The sequence below is a fragment of the Oxyura jamaicensis genome, chromosome 7 (genome assembly GCF_011077185.1).
Source record: "Oxyura jamaicensis isolate SHBP4307 breed ruddy duck chromosome 7, BPBGC_Ojam_1.0, whole genome shotgun sequence".
NCBI classification, from domain to species: Eukaryota; Metazoa; Chordata; class Aves; order Anseriformes; family Anatidae; genus Oxyura; species Oxyura jamaicensis.
Genome location: NC_048899.1, coordinates 23,129,519 through 23,149,176, shown reverse-complemented (window position 1 = coordinate 23,149,176; position 19,658 = coordinate 23,129,519). Strand labels below are relative to the sequence as shown.

The 19,658-nt window shown below is 50.4% G+C and overlaps 1 protein-coding gene across 1 annotated transcript; it reads right to left on the bottom strand.

Moving 5' to 3' along the window:
* Positions 1-1,725: 1,725 nt before the first annotated feature.
* Positions 1,726-19,652, bottom strand: STK11IP (serine/threonine kinase 11 interacting protein). The gene is made up of 24 exons (XM_035331188.1): positions 19,577-19,652; positions 19,263-19,465; positions 17,224-17,298; positions 16,819-16,914; positions 15,785-15,892; positions 15,506-15,577; positions 14,440-14,569; positions 14,157-14,260; positions 13,434-13,523; positions 12,349-12,390; positions 11,674-11,841; positions 11,300-11,381; positions 10,836-11,192; positions 10,464-10,654; positions 9,478-9,588; positions 8,900-9,095; positions 6,909-7,403; positions 5,977-6,092; positions 5,697-5,794; positions 5,331-5,509; positions 5,006-5,090; positions 4,486-4,568; positions 3,025-3,251; positions 1,726-2,697 (listed from the first exon to the last, which is right to left on the bottom strand). The coding sequence occupies exons 1-24, from the start codon at positions 19,623-19,625 to the stop codon at positions 2,557-2,559; spliced, it is 3,498 nt and encodes a 1,165-aa protein (XP_035187079.1). The 5' UTR covers positions 19,626-19,652; the 3' UTR covers positions 1,726-2,556.
* Between the last annotated feature and the right edge of the window lie 6 nt (positions 19,653-19,658).

Sequence of the window (19,658 nt, the reverse complement as noted above, 5' to 3'; positions counted from 1 at the left end):
GCTCCCTGCAGCCTGTTTCCACAGAGCCCTGGAGTCTGTCAGCAAGGAACAAAGGCCACCCCTGCTCCTTGGCATCCCTCCAGAGCAGCCTGCTCCAGGTGGGGAAAAGCAGAGATTCAGACCAACCTTCGTTAGGGCTAGCAGCTGAGTATTGGAGCCAAGTACATCCAGAAAAGGGGAGAGGAAGGAGTGGAAGTAATCTAGAGTGTCTGAGATGAGGGACTGTGTGCTCAGAGCTGTGACAAGCAGAAGACGTCTGCAACTGGTTCAACAGATGTCACTCCTTTTGCAAACCTTGGCTCACCGGCACAGCCCCTCTTCTCACACAAGGCTGGAGCGCAGGAGGGTGTGGGGCGAGCCCCTGCACACACCCCGTGGGTGCAATGAGACCAGTTGTCCCACCTTTAGTTCTAGCCTGAGCAGCTCCGCAGCAGTGTTCACAACCAGAGAGCTAACACAAAGGGATTCGGGTTATGTCCCGGTGGTTCCCAGATTAAGGGAAAGCAAAGCAAGCGCTTCAAGGTGCGGCAGCAGAAGCAGACAGTGCACATGAGCTTCCCCTGTCAGTGGTCAGGGAGCTGTTAAGGGGACCAAAGTGCTGGTGCTGAGCCAAGGGCACAGACTTGCAGAGACAAGGCAAGGAGCAGAAGCAAAACGAGTTACCTCTATGGTAAAACAAATAACGTGAGAACAGCTATGGGCAGGCAAACAGCTGAAAGCCTTGGTTCTGGCAGTCCACGCTTTGTCAGGCCCCTCAACACGTACCCAGGTGCAGCTCCAAGGACAGAAAAAGCAAGCTGGGGGCGAGCTGTGTCAGGAGATCAGCTGGCACAGAGGAGACGTCAACAAGCTGGTCCAGTAACTCCAATTTTGACTCTTGCCCTTTATGAAAAACGCAATTATGGAAGGGGAAGACTGTACTTACGCAAGTCCTTAAATGGAAAGATGAAGGCAGAAAAATCTTACTGGTCTTTACTGGCTCAGCTCTGAGACTCCTTGCCCCAGACAAAGCGCTAGGTGCTGGCAGTGCTTTCACTGAGCTCACTCTGCTTCCCAGCCTGAGATCACTCCAGAGGAACGGAGAGCAGCAGCCATATGCCCATTTAGGAAGCGGGGACAAAACGGAACGCGTTGTGACATCTGCCTCAAGACAGCATAGATCTTGTCAACCCAGTCTATAGAAGGCTAGATGAAAATATTGGCCACTGTGGGCCTTCAGCAACTTCACTGTTTCTCAAAGTGACAGGAGAAAGCCTAATAATAAGGAGATTCCAAGAAAGCGCCCAGCAGTGCGCTGTGAGGTAGCCCTTAGACCACTACAAAGTATGGAAACCAAACTTCCCCCTCCCCTAAGGCTCTGAGGATGGTATAGCTGGGTTGGCTGCAGCCTTGTCCCTTGGCCAGCACCAGAACTGACTCCTGGAAGTAGATGATGATGCACGACCAGAGGACTTGGAGTGCTGCAGGGGCAGGTATTGACACCTCCAAGGCCATGGCAGCAACAGCTCCTGCAAGAGGCATGCCTCTGAGATTTGGTACAGCCAGTAAACAACTTGCTGGGGCTGGGAGCCCAAAGGTAATAACCACCCTAAAGAGGATGGGGGGAATGGCTCACACCCTGTGGGATCTTGGGGACTGCTTGAGGCTGCTGTGAAGCTAGCATGCAAGACCTTACAAGGACCTTATAGTGAGACAAGGCAGCGAGACAAAAAAAAACCATGGTAATTCAATAAATATAAGCTTTTATTACAATAGAAAAAAGTAAAACTCGTGTTAAAATAGACTCTTGCTTTTGGACTGCTCAGAAAAGCCTAAGCCTCACTTTTACCTGCCAGTGCCCACGAGGGTCCTGACCCCTATGCGATGAGCAACACGACTTTGTGCTACGAGCTGCAGGGCTCCTCCCTCCCCCGTGACAGTGAAGGACTACAGCAGCAGACTGAGCCATGCCCTGCCACGCAGGTGTGGGCTCTCTGTGGGGTTATCAGTACAATATGCCTTAACCCTTTGTGCAACTAGGCTCCTGATTGAAGCAGGCAGCTTTAGGGAAGCTGTGGATAAGAGAGAAGGGGGAGAAAGAAAAAGAAATATAATATTAGCAGCAGATAAAGGCAGCTGTTCCGAGACAGCTTAGGAAGGCAGCAAATACACCGGCTGGAAAGACGGCAGTGTCCAACTGCCTCTGGCCTGCTGATTGCCTGAGTACCACCTAACATGCTCTGGCTCAGCTCCTTTCTTCCTTCAGTCACATTTTGTACTATCCCGAAGGAAACTAGCGGACACCACCAAGTTAAAACCCTGTAGCTTACACAGTGTTACAAGGAACACCCTCCACCACCTCCTTCCACGGCCAGCCCAGTGCCAGCGAGTGACTGTACAAAGTCTGGACCATCATGTGCTCACCTCCTCCTCACCAGAAAGGGCCAGGGGCAAGAGTACATTAGAAGGCAGAGGCCACAGGACAGCAAGGTCAGATGGGAGGGGAGACATTTGTGCACCACTGCCAGCACAGCAGCACTTCTGGCTCCAAGTCCCGCCCGCCTACAGCGGGCAGGCTCACTCCAGGCCCTCATACACAGCCCTCCGTAGCTCGATAGAGAACATCTCCTCCCAGGGCCCGCGGATCCACTCCACCAGCTCTACCAGGAGCTCAGGGCACTCTGTGCGGATGTGCCATGTGCTCTCCACCTTCAGCACCTGGAAAGGAGGAAAGAGACAGAGGTGGATGAGCAGGGCCCAGCCTCAAAGACACTGATCAGCCCCGAGCTGCCACTCCCCAGTGCCACAGCCAGCTCTTCCCCGTTTTTTCTAAGTGATATCCTCCCCTCCCTCTGCTGCCAGCTGTGAAAGCATCCCTGCATCACTTTTGCACAGCAGCAACTCTCTGCGCTCCCCTGCCTCTGCGGTGCAAGGCCCTGGGTGAGGATGGGAGATGACAGCCCCAACATGCTCTTGGCAGGAACAGGATCTGAGCACAACCCAGCCCCCAACGTCTCATGTGCCCCATGACCTCCTTTTGGTTACCTCATCATAAAGCATCAGCTTGATGTCGCAAGGACACAGGCGATAGGTTATGACATTGCTAATGCTGCTGATCGGCTGCTTCTCCTTCAAGTGGATATTGCTCCTGGAAGGCATTTCTGTCTCACGATCTGCATCCAAGGGAGGCTGCACCTGCCACTGGTGATTCTCCTCCAGCAGAAACAACATGCTTCGGGTGCTCAGCAGGGTCACAGGGAAAGCAGATGCCCCTAAAAGGATACAAGGGAATATGAGAGGCTTTGCTCGGAGCCTGAGTCACCATAGAACGAGCTTTGCTTTCCATTCCTTCCCTGGGGAAACCCTTTCCAGCAACAGTAACTGGGTGAACAGCTTAATGCAGCTTCTGGACTAAAGGCAGAGAGCAGGGTAGTAGATAGATGTACCTGGGCTTGATCAAGCTCATTCCTGGAGAATGTATATGAAAAACCATCACCCAGCCAGCTTTTTCTAAGCAATATCGTCATGTGAGGCAGGAAAGAAACTCAAGTCCTTTGACCTCATAAACAACACCACTATTCCTTATTTAAGTCAGCAGTTCCAGCTAAAAGGCCATTTTTTTTTGGCCTTGCTTTGCCTGGCTGCAGATCTGATGGATGGAACACAGCATACAGTTTAAGATGTGTTCCATCTCAGTAGTAAGTACAGCAGAAAGCAGGAGAGTTTTGATAAACTAGAGAGAGCATAAATATCATCCAGCTGACTTCAGTGGATGCAAATAAAAAGCACTAGAACTTGAGAATAAGTCAGAAGCACAGAAGGAGGGAACCACTAGCTGAGGTCACAGGGATCACAAGCTGCTACAGCAACATGTTGTTTTTCTTGTCACATCTCACTCTTGGGAATTAGCAGGAATATCAGAGATGGCATGTTTAATTAGTCCTGTCTACTTGGCAGCGAGGCCTCAGCTGGAACTGTGTCCGGTTCTGGGTACTGTACTCTAAAAAAGGAGAAAAACGTACTTTAAGTTCTCCCTCCCACCCTCAGATACCACATTTGGACCTCAGCAAAACCTGGCACAGAACTTAGTGGACTCCAGCAGGCTCTTCTTGTCCTGCTGGCTAAGGGTTCGGACACCTGCTTCCGTTCTCCCTAAACAGGGATCCTTTCAGCTCCCACGCACTAACCAGCTGTGTGTGACCCCTCAAGCTCATGGCAATAACACAGCCCTTGAATCACTTCCAGCTTCTCAGAAGCTGTTCTGAGTTTTCACCAAACCTGGCATTCGAGACAAAATGCTCCCCACAGTTTGGATTTCAACGTAGAAAAGGGCTGTGAGACTCTGTCCTACATCACAACACTAAAAAACCCTTACCCATGGCCCTGCCCCATCTCACTGATGGGGCCATGGCCCAGCCACGTTCCCACACACTCTACACTACGAACACGAGCATGTAAGCAGAGAGCAAAGAGTGTGAGAAATCTGGCCACAGAGATCTCCTGTACCTTGAATCAGGTAGGCCAGCAGGTAGAAGAAACAAGTGCCATCTGCAGCTGCAGAACCTGTGGTCTTGGCATCCAGCAGAGGCCTGGAAGAGATACAACAGTGGGCCACTCAAGGAAGCATGCTGTTCCCAGTCTAGGCTTTTTGTAAGCTAGTTACTTTTTGCTATCCACTTGAGGAAGCGAGGGACCCATCTCTTACAGTTTTTCCAAAATACCTCTCTCTCCTGCTATTTTCTCTGCCCACCACCTCGCTAACTAGGAACCAAATGCTCCCCACAAAAGGGGAGGCAGCCCTGTGGCTCCCCCTTTGCAACCTTCCCTTGTGTTCTGCTCAGGTTCCTCCACGAGAGCTGGAGCTGCACCCCCTGTGCAGCAGGCACCTGAGCCAGCTGCCATGAACCTACCTCACAGGCCTGGCTGCCACTCAGGCGGTGCCTCCTGCTGCCCTGTTCTGAGCACTGCACTTCCCTGGACAAGCGCCCCTTTCCATCCAAACCCCCACCTCAGAGGCTGCTCTTACCATAGCCAATGCTGTGGATTCATTTCCACAGTGGGGATTTCCTTCACCTTATTGCTGTGCTTGGCGGGCAATTCTTGTATGAGATCTACAGAGGGGTAGAAGGTAGATGACTTATTGCAAGCCCACAGGCAGTACATAACAGTTCAGGACAGTTCTCCAAGTCTATAAGAGAGATATTGGAAGGTATGATGCCAGTGGGGTTCTCCCCCAACTATTTTCTGAGCTGGTAAGAAATGAATTTGCCATGTACACCCAGCTACAGATCTCCTGGTAGTTCTCCTAGAGAAAATCCTCACCCTCCCCTCTGCTACAGCCCTACTCTTACATGTCAATGTCTGCAGAAACTGGTCACAGCAGCTTTGGTTCCGGATCAGCAGGTTGTAGGAGGCTTTGGGGTTCTCAAACTCCATTCGAAGGCTCTGGTGGCAGAGTCCCACTTCCAGATGGGAAACATCGGACAGGTAGTGAGAGTCATTCTTCTTCAGCCACTCCGCAGGTTGTCCCCTAATCACAGAGCACAGCCCTCAGCTGCAGCAGGCTGCCCCATCTCCTCTCCCGCTTTGGACTGCGGCAGGGGGGTTTAACCAGCAGAGCCTTTGCATGTCACCACACCTCCAGGGTACGGCTAGCAAAGGCACTACCCAGTGCTCATAGCCTTGCTGCAGGGTCTCACTGCCACCACTCTCCTCACCTGATAACCCCAGTGACTTCCAGCACATAGATCTTGAGGTCAGAGGCAACCAGGATTGAGAGGAACTCTCCTTGCCGGCCAAACTTCACCATGGCCACCTAGAGCACCGAGAAGGCAAGTCACAGCACTGGCCTGCTCCTTGCCTGCCCACCCAGAGACAAGACTGACCCAGACATGCTGCAGCTCCCTTCAGACTTCAGTCTCCAGATGCCACCCCTGAGCAGGGGTGGCGAGGACAGCCAAGGAGCAGGGCTGTAGGAGCGGTGCTGCAGGAGCTCACCTTGAGGAAGCACTGGAACTCCTCGTCGTTCTCCTCAAAAACCTCCATGTCCAGGTACAGCTTCAGGCGGTGATCCACGGAACGGAAGTCCCTTGTGTTCAGGACGCCGTTTGCAGCTGAGGAGAGCAAAGGGTGGGATCAGCACTCTTCCCACTGATCAGAAGCTGGCCAAAGCGTGCGGACTGGCACTAGGTCAGCAGCATCACCCCCTCTATCGAGTCTCTCCTCAATACAAGGGGCCAGAACTAGTGCTTCCCAGGCCACAGGTCTCAATACTGAAACATGAGGGGATCCCAACACTGACATTTGCCGTTTCAGGCGTAAAAGGCTTTTCATGCTAGTACCCAAGCAAAAGCAGTCTCTGCCACAACAGAAATCCAAGGCCTTTCATAAAAAGCATGCACAGACCTCCCGTTAACTGCTGCCTTGCACAATAGGCCTCACACCGCCAGCACACAGTCTCTTCTTTTGGACAAGCTTTGTCATCTGAGCTCACAAAACCCACTGGGAAGAACACAAGTGTCTGTAAAACCACTGACCAGAGCTTCCTATAAACATGCTAGCCTCACACCACACTTAAGCCAGAACCTAGAATCAGGGAAACAGTTATCCAAAGGTGATGCTCCAGCTGGCAGCTTACTAGTGCCACAGGAACCCCAGTGCACTGGTAACTGAGCAGTGCAGCTCCCGCAGCAAGATCCAATTACTCAAAGTCTGAGCAATACTCAGGATTAGGAGCTGACTCAGTTTTCCCTACCTTCAGGCATGAGAGTTGAACAGAGAGGGGCATGAAGCACCCTGCTCACAAGAACCAGTCACTGCTGCTCATGTTTGACAATCTCCTTCCACATGAAGCAGGAGGCAGTGCAACCTGCAAGCACCAGTAACAGAGCTCAACACCCCTAAACCCCACACAGCTCTGACATACTCACGGGGACTGAGGTTCCACGTTTCCTCTGACTCGGAGTTCAAAGAGAGCTGGGAAGGAGTGGGCCCACGAGAAACGCTGTAATGGTAGCTCCCCATCATGCCGCCCCCGTTGGTATCTGTGTGGCTGAGGGACAAGTGCTGGCTCTTTGTTCCCAGCTCCTTATTCCCACAGATGCCATCCAAACTGCGGGAACTGGAATGGAGAGTGCCGTCATGCTCGCCACTCAGCTCCGGGGTCCTGGTGCTGTTGCTGGTATCCACCTCCGAGCTGTCCTCCCCACCGATGTAGAACTTCCCACTCTCACAGGCCAGAGCTGGTGCTTCCTCCGGGCCCTCCTGCTGGCTACCTCCTTCCAGGAGGGAGTCTGACAGGTCCTCGCTTGTGCCATCACGGCTAGGCGGCAGGGGCGTGCTGGAGCATACCTCTGAAGGCAGGATGACCACATGGTCACTGGAACAACTGGGACAGGCGATGGGCTCACCAGCTGCTGCAGCACCTGTGGAAGATTTCATAAGGGATACAGAAAATAACAGAATAGCTCTCATGCAACAAGATTTTACTTTCCCCTAACGCCTGCAAACCACAAGCAATCCCTTTCAAAGCAGATGCTAGTTAGGTATAGCGTGCCCTGAGAGGCTTGTTGAGCAGCTCAGTTCAGAACCTGTATCTGACTCACCTCCCCTTGGCAAATCAATGAGAAATTCTAGATCAGTGTCAACACCCACCCAAAACAGCCACGTTCGGAACTAGGGTGACCAGGGTGACTGTAGCTGCAACTGAAACTACATCAGTTCTTTGACTCATCTCGTTCTTCCACTTCACGTCCACAAATGCTCACATTGCCTTTGAAGCACCATCTCACACTCAGTTAATCCAAACATTCTTAGGCACCTCCATCCCAAATTGGTTCATCCTCAGCCAGCTGACCTACAAGCCCACTGTGTCCGTTCTCCAGCTGTCCTCATCCCTCCTGACCCCAGTTCCTGAAGCTCACTTCACCCACACCACACTCTGGGCTGGATCCTGGAACTCCCACTAGCTCAGGGGGAAGAAGAAAGCGTCCCAGGATGAAGGAAAGTGCTGCAGCCAGGACAGCACCTCTGCCCTCATTGCAGAGTTCTCCAATCCCAGGATACTGCCACATACCAGAAGCATCTTCTGAGCTAACACTCCCCTGACACTTCAAATAAAACCTGAGCTTTGAAAAACTCAGCCATCAGAAGATGCTTATTCAGCACTAGCAATGCCTCAGCCAAAATACCACATCTAATTTCAGACACCCAAAGAAAAATGTGGACAAGTGGGGAAGAGTACAGAGGAGACCAGCAAGAATAACTGGATTGTACGAGATATGAGTGACAAGCAAATTATCAGGGGAGTTGAGCTTATTTAGTCTAGTGGACAGAACACAGGACTAGCTGTGGAGGGAGAACAGCCCTCCAGTACAAAAGAGAAATAAATCACTCCCCACAAGGGAAGCAAGAGCAAGCTCAAGATTATAGCTAGGAAGACTTAGGTTGTGGTTGTTTTTCTTATACCTAACAGCCAAGGTTTTATCTGAAATACTGGAGCAGATTCACCAAAAGCCTCCATTAGCAAAGGTGTTTTAGAACAAATTAGACTCCGTGCCAGAACTGGCCATGGATTCAATAGGATGAGACACGACATGACCCTTAAGGCCTTTTCCAGACTTCTGCAGACCACTTGGCAGTTTCCAGCACCCCTAACGTTCCTCTAGACCCAAAGCAGTCCACAACAGGGGTGGCACTTGCTTAACAGTAAAACAGTGACTTATTCCTGCTCGTGAAGAAGGCAGGCTCTTCTCTAGCCCAGTCCAAGTGGATCAACAGAGTACATTCCACACAGACTGTAATTCCAGCACAACCAAGGCATCACCTTCCCCTGTATGTCCTATGCTCTGCACCACAGCTGCCATTTTGGTAGTCTGCTCAGGCACTAGGAAGTACCCTTTTTCCAGGGACTACATCCTACCTTGATTTGAGGCAACTAGGGTCTCCAGGCTTTCGGTGTTTCCAACTTGTGCAGGATAAGGACCTTGCTGCCAGGGAGCCAGGGACTGCAAAAACTCATGCTTGCATTTCAGGCACTGGAGCCTCAAGGATGCTTTCTCCTGGTCCTGATTTTGCCGATTCTCCTCCACAGCTGGGGACAACACTTCAAGCACACACTAGAAGTGGCAAGACAGGGAAAAAGAGTGTTAGCAGGCATGTACAACTGTCCTTCCTTGTTGTAGACATGCAACATAACTTGACTACTAGAATTCAGCAGCCCTATTCCCAGTGGGAGAAAACTGCAAGGTTTTCTCCTTGAGAGCACCCTTTACGCTCCAGGAGATCCACTGCTCATGGCCATGCTCACAGGGCCCCCCACAGGTCATCTGTGCAGAAAGAGATCCTGAGCTTACAAGCAAGACATGGGCTACCTAGATAGCTACAGGACAGTAGATGTACGTGTGCCCTAAGAATGAAGGCTCTGTGCTGGCAGACAGAATCCACCATCTTCCAGAAAAAACTGTCCACCTCTGCATGCTTCCTCCCAGCCCCTCCAACCTGCAGACACTGCTCTGGGCAGTCATCCAGCACCACGTATTTGCGCTTCTGCCGGTCCTTGCGAATGTAGCTAAAGTGCAACGTGAGGACAGGGAAAACTCGCTCCAGGTCCTGCAGGAGACAGAAAACACCAATTCCAGAAAGATGGCGTGGCATCCAGACTATATTTGTTTGCAAGCGTTGGAAACATGGACATACAAGTACTTAATTTAGTGAGCCTGGAACAGTCCTCCCAGAAAGGCCCTGATAGCATTTGGTAAAAAGTGGGGAAAAAAAAGTTCCTATGTGCTAGGTACAACAGTAAATTACAAGGCCCAGAATGAAGTATCTCAAATCAAGCCAGAAATATTCAAGAGGTACAAGGGTAGGAAGAAAAAAAAAAAAGTTTGAGCTTTTGGGGAACAGCATTAGAGAAGCCTGTGATCAAGTTCATGCACATATTTAATATTCTTAAAATCCTACTGTGAGAGAGATTTCTACACTCCCTTTCTAAAAGGCCACAAAAGCATAATAGGGCTGCTAGCAATAAAACACACATCTAGCATGGATGGAGAGCTGCCCACTGAGCTGACAGTAGCTTTCCAAATGTCACATTAGACACAGTGCTGCGCTGTCCAAGAAAAAGTGTGATCCACAAATAGCTCTGCAAGGCCAGGAAGATATCCTGGTAAGGAATGGATAGGAAAGAATCCTCCTTCATTTGATTTAGGCTCCCCTCGAGAAGTCTCTTATTCCTGTCACTGGGACAAGTCTTTTTAACCCCAGCTTTGGACCAGAACTGGTGCTGATTTCTGCTGCATTATCACAAATACTCTAAGCAATGCTGATGCTCTTAGATACTTATGCATAGGGTGGAACAGACGATCAATCAAGCTTTGCAGGCATTAGGAAAATACCTGCAGGGTACTCTAACAGAAGTTAAAATCCAGAATGTTGACCCATACAGGGAGTAAGAAGCCTAAGGCTCATGCAGAGACATGACTCACCATCCTCTTCCAGTTCATCTCAGAGGTCTCTATCTTCTGCAGGCATTTCAGCTCCAGCTTGTGGAGGACTCTGGCAGCCTTCAGCTCCACCTCAATCACATGCCTAGCTGTGACCCGCAGGAAGATCCAGTCTGACTCTGGGTCCCCTTCACCTTCTATTTGGCTCACCAGCACTGGCTGGCAAAGGTCCACTGCCAAACAAGACACAGCACAAGTCAATACACACAGCAGGCCTTCAGGCCTGCCTGAACAAAACCTTTGCAAGTCCCACATTGCTGGGCAGTATGATAAAGCTTCAGGGATGCCACATTCAACCCACCTATTCTACCACCACCCAAGCCCTCACACAAAGCAGTGAAAAGACCCATTTACCTTCTGGCTTCTCATCATCTTCTTCCCCCAGCATTAGCTCATCTGCCTCCTCTTTTCCTCTCAGCTCTCCTCCCACATGCTCATCCACTTCAAGGTCTTCCTCCTTCCGAGTATCATCCACAGCAGGAGAAGATTCTTTTGGGGATACTTGGGGTTTTACTTGCTCTGGTTCAATGTTCTCACTCTGCAAGTCTATTGCTGCAGGTCTGCCTGAGATCTCATCCGCAGAACGGCTCCGGCAGATGACAGGTAGTTGGTCATGCTCCTCCAGTCTCTTGTACTGCAGCCAGTCAACACCAAAGCGATCTCTGAAGCTGTCCATGCGTTCCATCTCTTTCTGATGCTGTAAAACCAGGCCTGCAGAGAGAAAACTTGAAAGTATGAAAATAGTCACCACGCCAGAGCACTCCTCTGACTGCAGGCAGTTCAGCCGCTGTGTTTCTGAGAAAGAAGACAAGCCTCACCAGCAGAGAGAGGTAAAGTCTGGGACTCGTGTTCCGTGTCACTGGGCTCTGAAATGCTCGCTCTGCGCACTTTGACTTTTCCCTGGAACAAACAGGATAAGAATAGTTGGGAGGCAGCACAACAACCAAAACGGCATCTCATCACAGCCTCCTCTGACAAGCCAAGGACTCATGGCTGTTACAGCTCAGAAGCACACCACAAAACATTTGTTACAGTACATCAAGACTGACTTTAAACTGAGCCCCTTCCTAACATAGAGCAGTGTAGAGACTCAGTACAAGACCACATCCCCCAGGGTGGGGCCTTCATGCTGTTGCAGCCCCTTCACCCAACATGCCAGCTACATGGTTAAGAAGCTGTCTCAGTCCCAGACCTTGCACTTCTTCCGAGGGAGCCTGACAGCCACATTTTCTGCTGGGGACTGGCTGTCACTGAAGTCTGCAGCACAGGAACTGTCCAGAGCACTGCGGTCCAGCACGGTCCTCTCTGAGGTAGATGTGTGGATGGACTGTGACACACTTTGCACAAGTTTTGGAAGGTGCTAAATCCAAAAGAAGAGAAAGCTGTCTACTGAGTGTGAAGGGGAGACAAAGTAGCCAGGCCACAATTCAGGCTAACAATTCCCCTGCCTCTCACCCCAAACTTCCACCATCTCAGTAGAAGCAGTGCCAACAGATCCTACCCGGTTGATTGGACTGTTTATCATGGCTGCTCCAATTTAACTCACTCTCTGTGTCCCTTAAAAACAGCAGATGGGATGTTGAAAAACATTTGTTTTGCTAAAATGTAATTCAAGTGTCAAGTGCCAGATAGTACATGAAAGGGAAACTGGCAAGGCTCCAAGTTCAGCAAGGGTACTTAGGACAGAATAAGTTACACCGACCGGTCCCAGCAATTACTAGGAATCGGCACAGACTGAGACAAAATGAACTGCTTCATAGGGAAAAGGCAGCCAATACAGATTTTATGGGACACATGAGGATGCAAAAACCTGTCAGACTTCCCACTCCCAAAGCCAGCAAGATCAGTTTACAGCTATTGTACTTACCATTAGGTCTGAGGAAGAGAGTGGTTCTCCATCCAAGAGGAACTGTAATTAGAGACCCATTTGCAGTCAGATTCCACTTGGCTGGCACGTATTCAGCACATCTACTGACTATTTCCCTTCAGGTTATCGTGGGGTTGGGATCCTTGGCACAAAACTGCAAAGACTTCCAGAAACAGCCCTGTTCCCGCCTATCCATCGGGCCTTTACCTGTAGTTACCTAAGAGCATTTAAGGCCAGAAGGGACTCTTGTGGTTTTCCTGTTTACAGACCTTTTAAGTCCCAGAAACGTATCCAAGAAGGTTTGCAGAAGAGATCTGATAGACTCTTCTGTAAGATCTCAAATTGTTTTGGCAGCTACTCACTTCCTCCTCAAAGTTGGTACCCTACTTCTAATTTGAGTCTACCTAGCTTCCAGTAACTGGAGCTCAGCGAAACCTTGTTCCAATTTGCAGTTTGATGACAACAAATCTAGCAATTTGCTGCTAACATGAACGGCAGACCTGCTCTGGAACACCTCTGACCCCTTAGCAAGCCAATTTACTTTGCTGAATTGCCAGAACACTGTCTTTGCTGGCTTCTTTATTTAAAATCAGATTACCAAGAATTGACTTAAGCACCAGAGCACAAAGGAAACAGTGATGACACCTAACTGAGAGCAGAGGAATGTGGGGAAAGAAAGAGGTGGTCATGGCTGTCAGAGTATGTTACTAGGCAAGGTAGGCTGAGATGGTGAGTTTCGTTTTGCAAAGTCCAGCTACATAGTTACTTTCTGGCAGAACAGAGGAAAGTTTTGGGAACTTCAGCAAAACTGATGAAGTAGACAGGGAAGAAATATTAAGATTTGAGGTCTTGCAAATTTGAGATCGATATTCAACTGTGCTTGCCTTGGCCAGCACACTGCACAAAAAATTCAAGGTTATTGGAGTTGCCCTATCTAATACAAAACAAAACAAAACCCACACACCACAGAACCACTGAAATTGGTTTTCAGGTTTACAAGATGCTTTCCACTCATTTGCCCACGAGCACCAGAATACCCTACACCTTCAGCAAGCACTGGCAGAAGGCACGTGGCTGATACTCACATGGGAGGAAGCTGCTCTGGGAGACAAATGTACAAGGGCTGCAGACCGGTGGTTTTGATGGAACCATAATGGGTTTCCCTCCAGGTGCAGCTGGATGGAGGAAATAGAGAAATAGTTATTAGAAAGAAACACTCTCTACCTTGATTTAATCTCCCTGGAGGCTCCAGGATTTCTCTCTGCCTCAGGAAATTTCTTAGTAGCAGAATGCTGATCAACCCAGGAGAGGACTAAATTTTCACAACGCTTCCTGAAATTTGTTCTGCAAATGCAGAATGAAATTGAAGTATTTTCTACTCAAGCCCCTAAATCATCACGAGCCTCTTCAGGACTGACTCCATGAAGCCTTGGGAGAACAATCCTTTGTAGGCTATTTTCCTTCACAGACATTCCAGTGACTGTAGTTATCCTCCTTCAGACTTCTCCAAATACTACAAATCCACAAAAGCCTTAGGAGAGGATCCTTACTGAACTTGGTGGTGTTAAAATTGGAAAGGGGGGAAAAAAGGATGTGGGAATAAGTATACAGAAAAAGAAGCAGGAGTCAGAGAAAAAGACTAAAATGCACGTCTTTCCAAGGTTCCCCATCAGCTTTCCTTGTTAAAATTAAATCCTCAAGATTTGAATTTATCTTCCAAAACTCTCTTCTTACCACACAGTCTCTACTTTGCCCCCTTGCAGACCACAACATCTCCAATCTACCAACTCACCAGGTTTTGTGCTTACTTTTTTTAAATAGTGCAGAGTGGACAATGGTGCCAACTGGGCATGTTCCAGCAGCAGGTTATAGGCCACGTCCAGGTGCTGCAGATTCACCAGCTGTTCAACCCCTGCAAACAAAGCAAGAAGCCATCAGCGTAATAGAAGATATGACTTAGGAAGCTTCCTCCTGCCCCTCTCCCCCAGAACTGAACCCTTATAAAATAGCTGTGCCCAAGATTTCAAGTTATGCTCCTCCTTGAGGAAGAGAAAGGTGTCAGGTTCAAGTGCTGCTCCACTGCTTGCTCACCATTAATACTGTCAAGTTCGTTGTTGCGCAAGATCAGAGTCACCAGCTTGGATCGGCTGAAGATGCCAAGGTTTGGCACTTTGGACAGGAAGTTATAAGCCAGATTGAGGTACTCAAGTTCTGTGAGGGTCTGTTTAGAGAGAAAAGCAGCACTGGATCAATTGAGACCTTAGCTCAAAGCCTGATCCTGAACTCAAGACAGAACACTAGTCCCTGCTGTTCTCTCCATCCCACCAAGGCCACTTAAAAATTGATTTTCTTAAGACTACTTCTGCATCAAGACTTCAGTGTTCACATTTGGAGTGGTATGTCTAGAGGTGCTCAGCACAATCTAAGTGCTTTAAAAGTTTGCTAGGAGCAGCTTTTCCCTACCCAAACAATTTTAATGGAGCATAGAGAGGGACTGGATACCCTGCCTCAGGTGAAAAGCTGAACTTGCTACCAAAAGAAGCCCTTTCCTACTTTTGGAAAGACAATAGTGAATTACGTATTGTGAGCCTTACCAACTCTGTGAAAAGCTGTTTCACAGCTTCTCTTAAAAGAAGCATATCCAGCCCAGCAGAGTCTAGATTTCAGTGCTTTTCCCCACAGACCCACATATCACTGTGATGGATTACCAGCTCTCTAAATTAACTGACAGGAGATTTCTAAGAGCAAGAAAGAAATGCTAGTGGCTCCCTGGATAAACCAAACAACAAATCTCAACAGCCCTGTGTGCCTGGCTACCTAATTCTCACCTGCTGCACAGATTACATGGCAAAGCATCACCCATGCTGAACAGCAGCCAAGTGATACGCACAGCGATGCACACAGCAAAGGTGCCTGTCTCGGAGCGATGAGGTACACTGCCTTCCCTGCCTCACCCGACAGGAGCTGCACGTACAGGGGAACAGTTTCAGGGCTGCAAGCACTGGCTCTAAATCACACGCCTGTCGGACCATGTCTCCAATCTCCTGCGTTATACTTCGCTTAGCAGGCTCACACTGACTTATCAGGTCAATGATCGCAGCACTTCAGCAGTGTCCTCTCCCTACAATGAAACTGGTGCTCAGCCCCAGACACTCACCGTTAAATAGTGCTCACAGTCCTGGACCTTGTTATGACTCAAATCCAAGACTCTCAGAGCATTTAGTAGTTGCTGAAGGATGAAAAGACACAAGATCAGATCTTACAAATGTCTTCACTGCAGCATGGAAACCCTGTCCTGCTGGGAGAGGCCAGCAAAATTAACACTGCTCGCTCCCTCCCACCCAGACCCAGCAGCATCAGTCAAGCAGTGGCCAATTTCTGGCCGTGATCATCTCCTCGCTTCCACCCAGTCACACAGGAAGGATGCCCCGCTCACCAGTGAGTCATCCAAGGCAGTGATCGAGTTGTAGCTGAAGTTGACAGTATGCAATTCCAACCACGGGAGAGCACAGCTCAGATCTCCACCACATGCTGAAATGATTTCCTAGGAAGAGGCGAGGAGCGGTTCCTTGGTTAGTACCGGCTGTTACCGTAACAGCAGATGAACAAAGGAGAACAGCTAGTCTAGAACAAGGACGGCATACTGTGCCTCACAGCCCCTGGAATGGATCCGCGACTCAGAAGTCATTGCCAAGTATTTGGAGGTGGTGGAAATTCCATGGCTAGATATGCAGAAAGGAGATGCTCCTGCTTCCTACACACAAGTGGCAATAGTTAACCTAATGGTTACAAGTTGGAGACTCTGAAAGCTAAGCACAGAGACTCAGCCGCACAGACTCATCCTAACAAAAACTTTTTCCAGACCTCCATCAGAGCACCCAGCAATAAGACAAGTGTTCTGGTCAAACAACTCAGGCTTTGGCAGGCAAAAGAATCTCTCAAGGCACTCCCTGTCAGCAGCCATTGTTCCCAGCAGGCAGAAGCCCAGAGCCCCACTGCTAACACAACCCACACTATTGGTTCTTCGTGGTTGGAGCTTCACGTCTCAGAGACCTGCTGGGCACAAATGCTAGCTAAGACACCGGGACACAGCATTTCTGCCCTACAATCCGCTCTAATTTACGATTGCTAAGGTGCAACTAAATAAACCTTGATCAGCTGCGTGACTTTGAATGGAGAAACGGGTAAACACAGAGAACAGTGAGATTAGCAGATATGAACATTGGCTGGAGCCCGAAATTCTACAGCAGCTAAAGAGGAGACTGCCGAGCACAGAGTTAACCAGGGAATACTTGAACTTTATTTCAGCCAGGGGTAAGACCCCAGAATGGGGAAGGGAGAAAAAGCTATACAGAACGTGGATTGAGAAGGTGGGTAACAGGGCCTATCTTGGTCCTCCAACCCTTCAGGCAGGGAAGATACGGGAGGCACTCTCCTGCGGAGCTCCCCACGGGCTGCAGAGACACTCACCTCCAGTGTGCTGATACATTTGCAACAGGTTAAAGACTCCAGCTGAGAATAGACAAATCGTAGACCCCGTAGACAGTGTGGAGGGACAGACCTCAACTGCAGCAGCGATGAGAAAGTAAGGACAACATATATCAAAACATCACAGTGCAAGAGCAGCTGCCATCCCAGACCCAACTTTATAAGACATCTCCCATTTCCCTCCTGGAGCCTCCCTCCCCAGAACTTTAGCCATCGTTTGTACCCAGCTTTACCCCAAGTAGGTGTTTCAGGAGTCAGACTTAGCCTTGTAGGAAGGCCACAAAAGCATACACAGTTTTTAGGAGTACAGGCATCCTGCAACCACAAAACTAAGTAAAGGACAGCCAAACAGCAAGGCTCAGAGCCCGTTCAGCCTCCTGTACTTACTTCCAAATGCCGGAGGGACTTGAAAGGGAAGATCTTCACAGTAGATTGCAAAACACAGTTTGAAACATGAATGAGCTAGAAGAATCAGAAAAGAAGGCTCTTATTAATCTCAGTTTGTGAAGCAGTAGCGCTGCCCTGATGTGCCAACTGCAGCACCATGAACAGGCTCCTTCTCCAGCTCAGGTGTTAACTAACAGAGCCTGTGATTTAACATTACCTAATGCTCTCCGGGCTGCCATCTGCACTCTCACAGTCCCACAGTTCAATAAGGGTCAAACAGAAAAGCATGCTAGCTAGCACAAGACCGCCAGACCATTCATCTCCATTTCTTCTCCTTTGCTCATGTGGCTTCACCACTGTCAGAGTCACAGGGAGATCTGACAGCCAGGTTCCTCATCAGCCACCACTAACTAAATAAAGACAAATCTAGCCGCTGGAGCTATGTTTATCAAGCAGCTGAGCTGAACTAGCACACTGGTGGGAGGTGTGCACATGTGTTTCACCAGAACAAGCCAAATAAGGCAAATCCCAAGCAGATACAACGGAAAATAGAGCTGGTCTCCAAGACACAGTGAACATTAGGCTGAGGTAGCTGCAAACCTCCCCTCTGCAATTCCCAGGGCAGCCACAGGCTCTTTCACCACAGGGAAGGTAAGACTGTTCATACACCACAGAGCTTACTAAACCCAGCTCCTTATGCCTTCTGTGGACACTGCACAAGCAGGATTTCAGACAAAGCGGGGATGAAGTAGGTAACGCTCCCACTGCAGAGTACAACCGGAGAGCCCATCTCTGCCAGCTACATTCGCGCAGAAGTGACTCATCAGGTGCAGAACAGACGTCCCAAGGCCTCCTCACCGCTTCCACAGCCACGGCAGTGATGAATCACTGCCCCGCTTCTGCCAGCACTAATGCAGCATGTTGAGCAGGGCCATTTGCAGGGGAAGCTTGTTCTGGGAAGCTCTGATGGTCAGTTTTAACAGCATTTATGTCAGACGCCAGCCTTGCTCTGTGTCTTGACAACTTAATTGTCTCCTTCTCTCCTCTCACTTTCCACTGGCTTAAGAATTTGAGCAGGCAGATACAAATTATTAGTTTCCCCAAGCAAATCGGTTCCTGCACCACAACGAGCAGCTTCCCCTCCATTCTAGGCCTGTTACAGAAATAGTCTGTTATCTGGCTAACACAAGCACTCACCACAACAGTCTCCTGACTGCAACATCCTTCCCCTCCTTGTCCTGTCAGAGGATTTGTATTTCTGCACAGCTCTGGGCCCCCACTCTGATCTGCAGCCTCAGGGGATTGCTGTAAAACTCTCCCAGTGACACTCAGGTAGTTGTCTCTAGTGGAAAACACTTTTAAAGCCACTGCAGGATGCAGTGCCACAGACTTGGAGGCCCAGCCACAACACCTCCTGAGCACCACTGTGGGACAGGGGGGCAAGTAATTCCCCTTCTCCTTTCAGGCCCATTTCACCCCTAGTGAAAATCTCTAGTCTCTACTCTTCTTGCGGTGCCCCAGTGCCAAGTATAATCGCGTGCAGCCTCATAACACATGCCACCTTTCAGAAAGTTCTCTGAAGGATCCCTCGCTCCATGTTTCTATTTCAGCCTGCTTAAAATGAACAAGGACACCTTACGAGCAACCTACCATGCTGCGAAACAGCCCAGCCAGAACCTCTGCCCGGGCACGAGCATGTAAGACTCAGGAACACAGCGTCTCAGTTAGCGGGAGGATAGGATGGCTAAGGCGTTCTGCTCAAATACCCCCGCCTGGAGCCTCGTGGGGATCAGACATCGCTTGGGGAGCACTCGGCCATGCTCAGCCGCCTGACACTGAGCTGCTCAAGCGTTTCCAGTGACAATCACTGACTCTTCCCAGCACCACCTTGCCAAGGTCAGGCTGCCGTTAAGCCCTGCTGCTCCCCCCGACCCCAGGTGAGGCAGCCGGGTGCCACCACCCCAGGCTGCGGCCCCGTGCACCAGGCCGGGTGTCAGGGCCCAGGGGCACCCAGGGCGGCCGTCCCCGCCCGCACGGACCTTGAGGGACCGGGTCTTCTGCAGGACGTCGAAGAGGAACTGCGCCTGGAGCAGGGCGGCCGTCTCGGCGGGGTGCGAGGGCAGGGCCACGAAGCCGCGGTTCTGGTCGCGGGGGCCCAGGAGCTGCTCGAAGAGCCGCGTGAGGTGCTGCAGGGTGCCGGCGAGCAGCGTCAGCGTGCTGGAGCCGTCCAGGACCAGGTCCCCTGCGGGCGACAACGGGACGGGAACGGGAGGAGAGCGGGGGGACCGGGCCGTGAGCGCCTCCGCCCGCCGGGGGGGGGGTGCCCGCAGCCCAGCGGCCGCCGCTCACCCACCGGCGTCGCGCAGCAGCCGCGCCAGGCCGCGCACCGCCGCCTCCGCCATCGGCGCCGGGGGCAGGCCGGGGGCAGGCCGGGG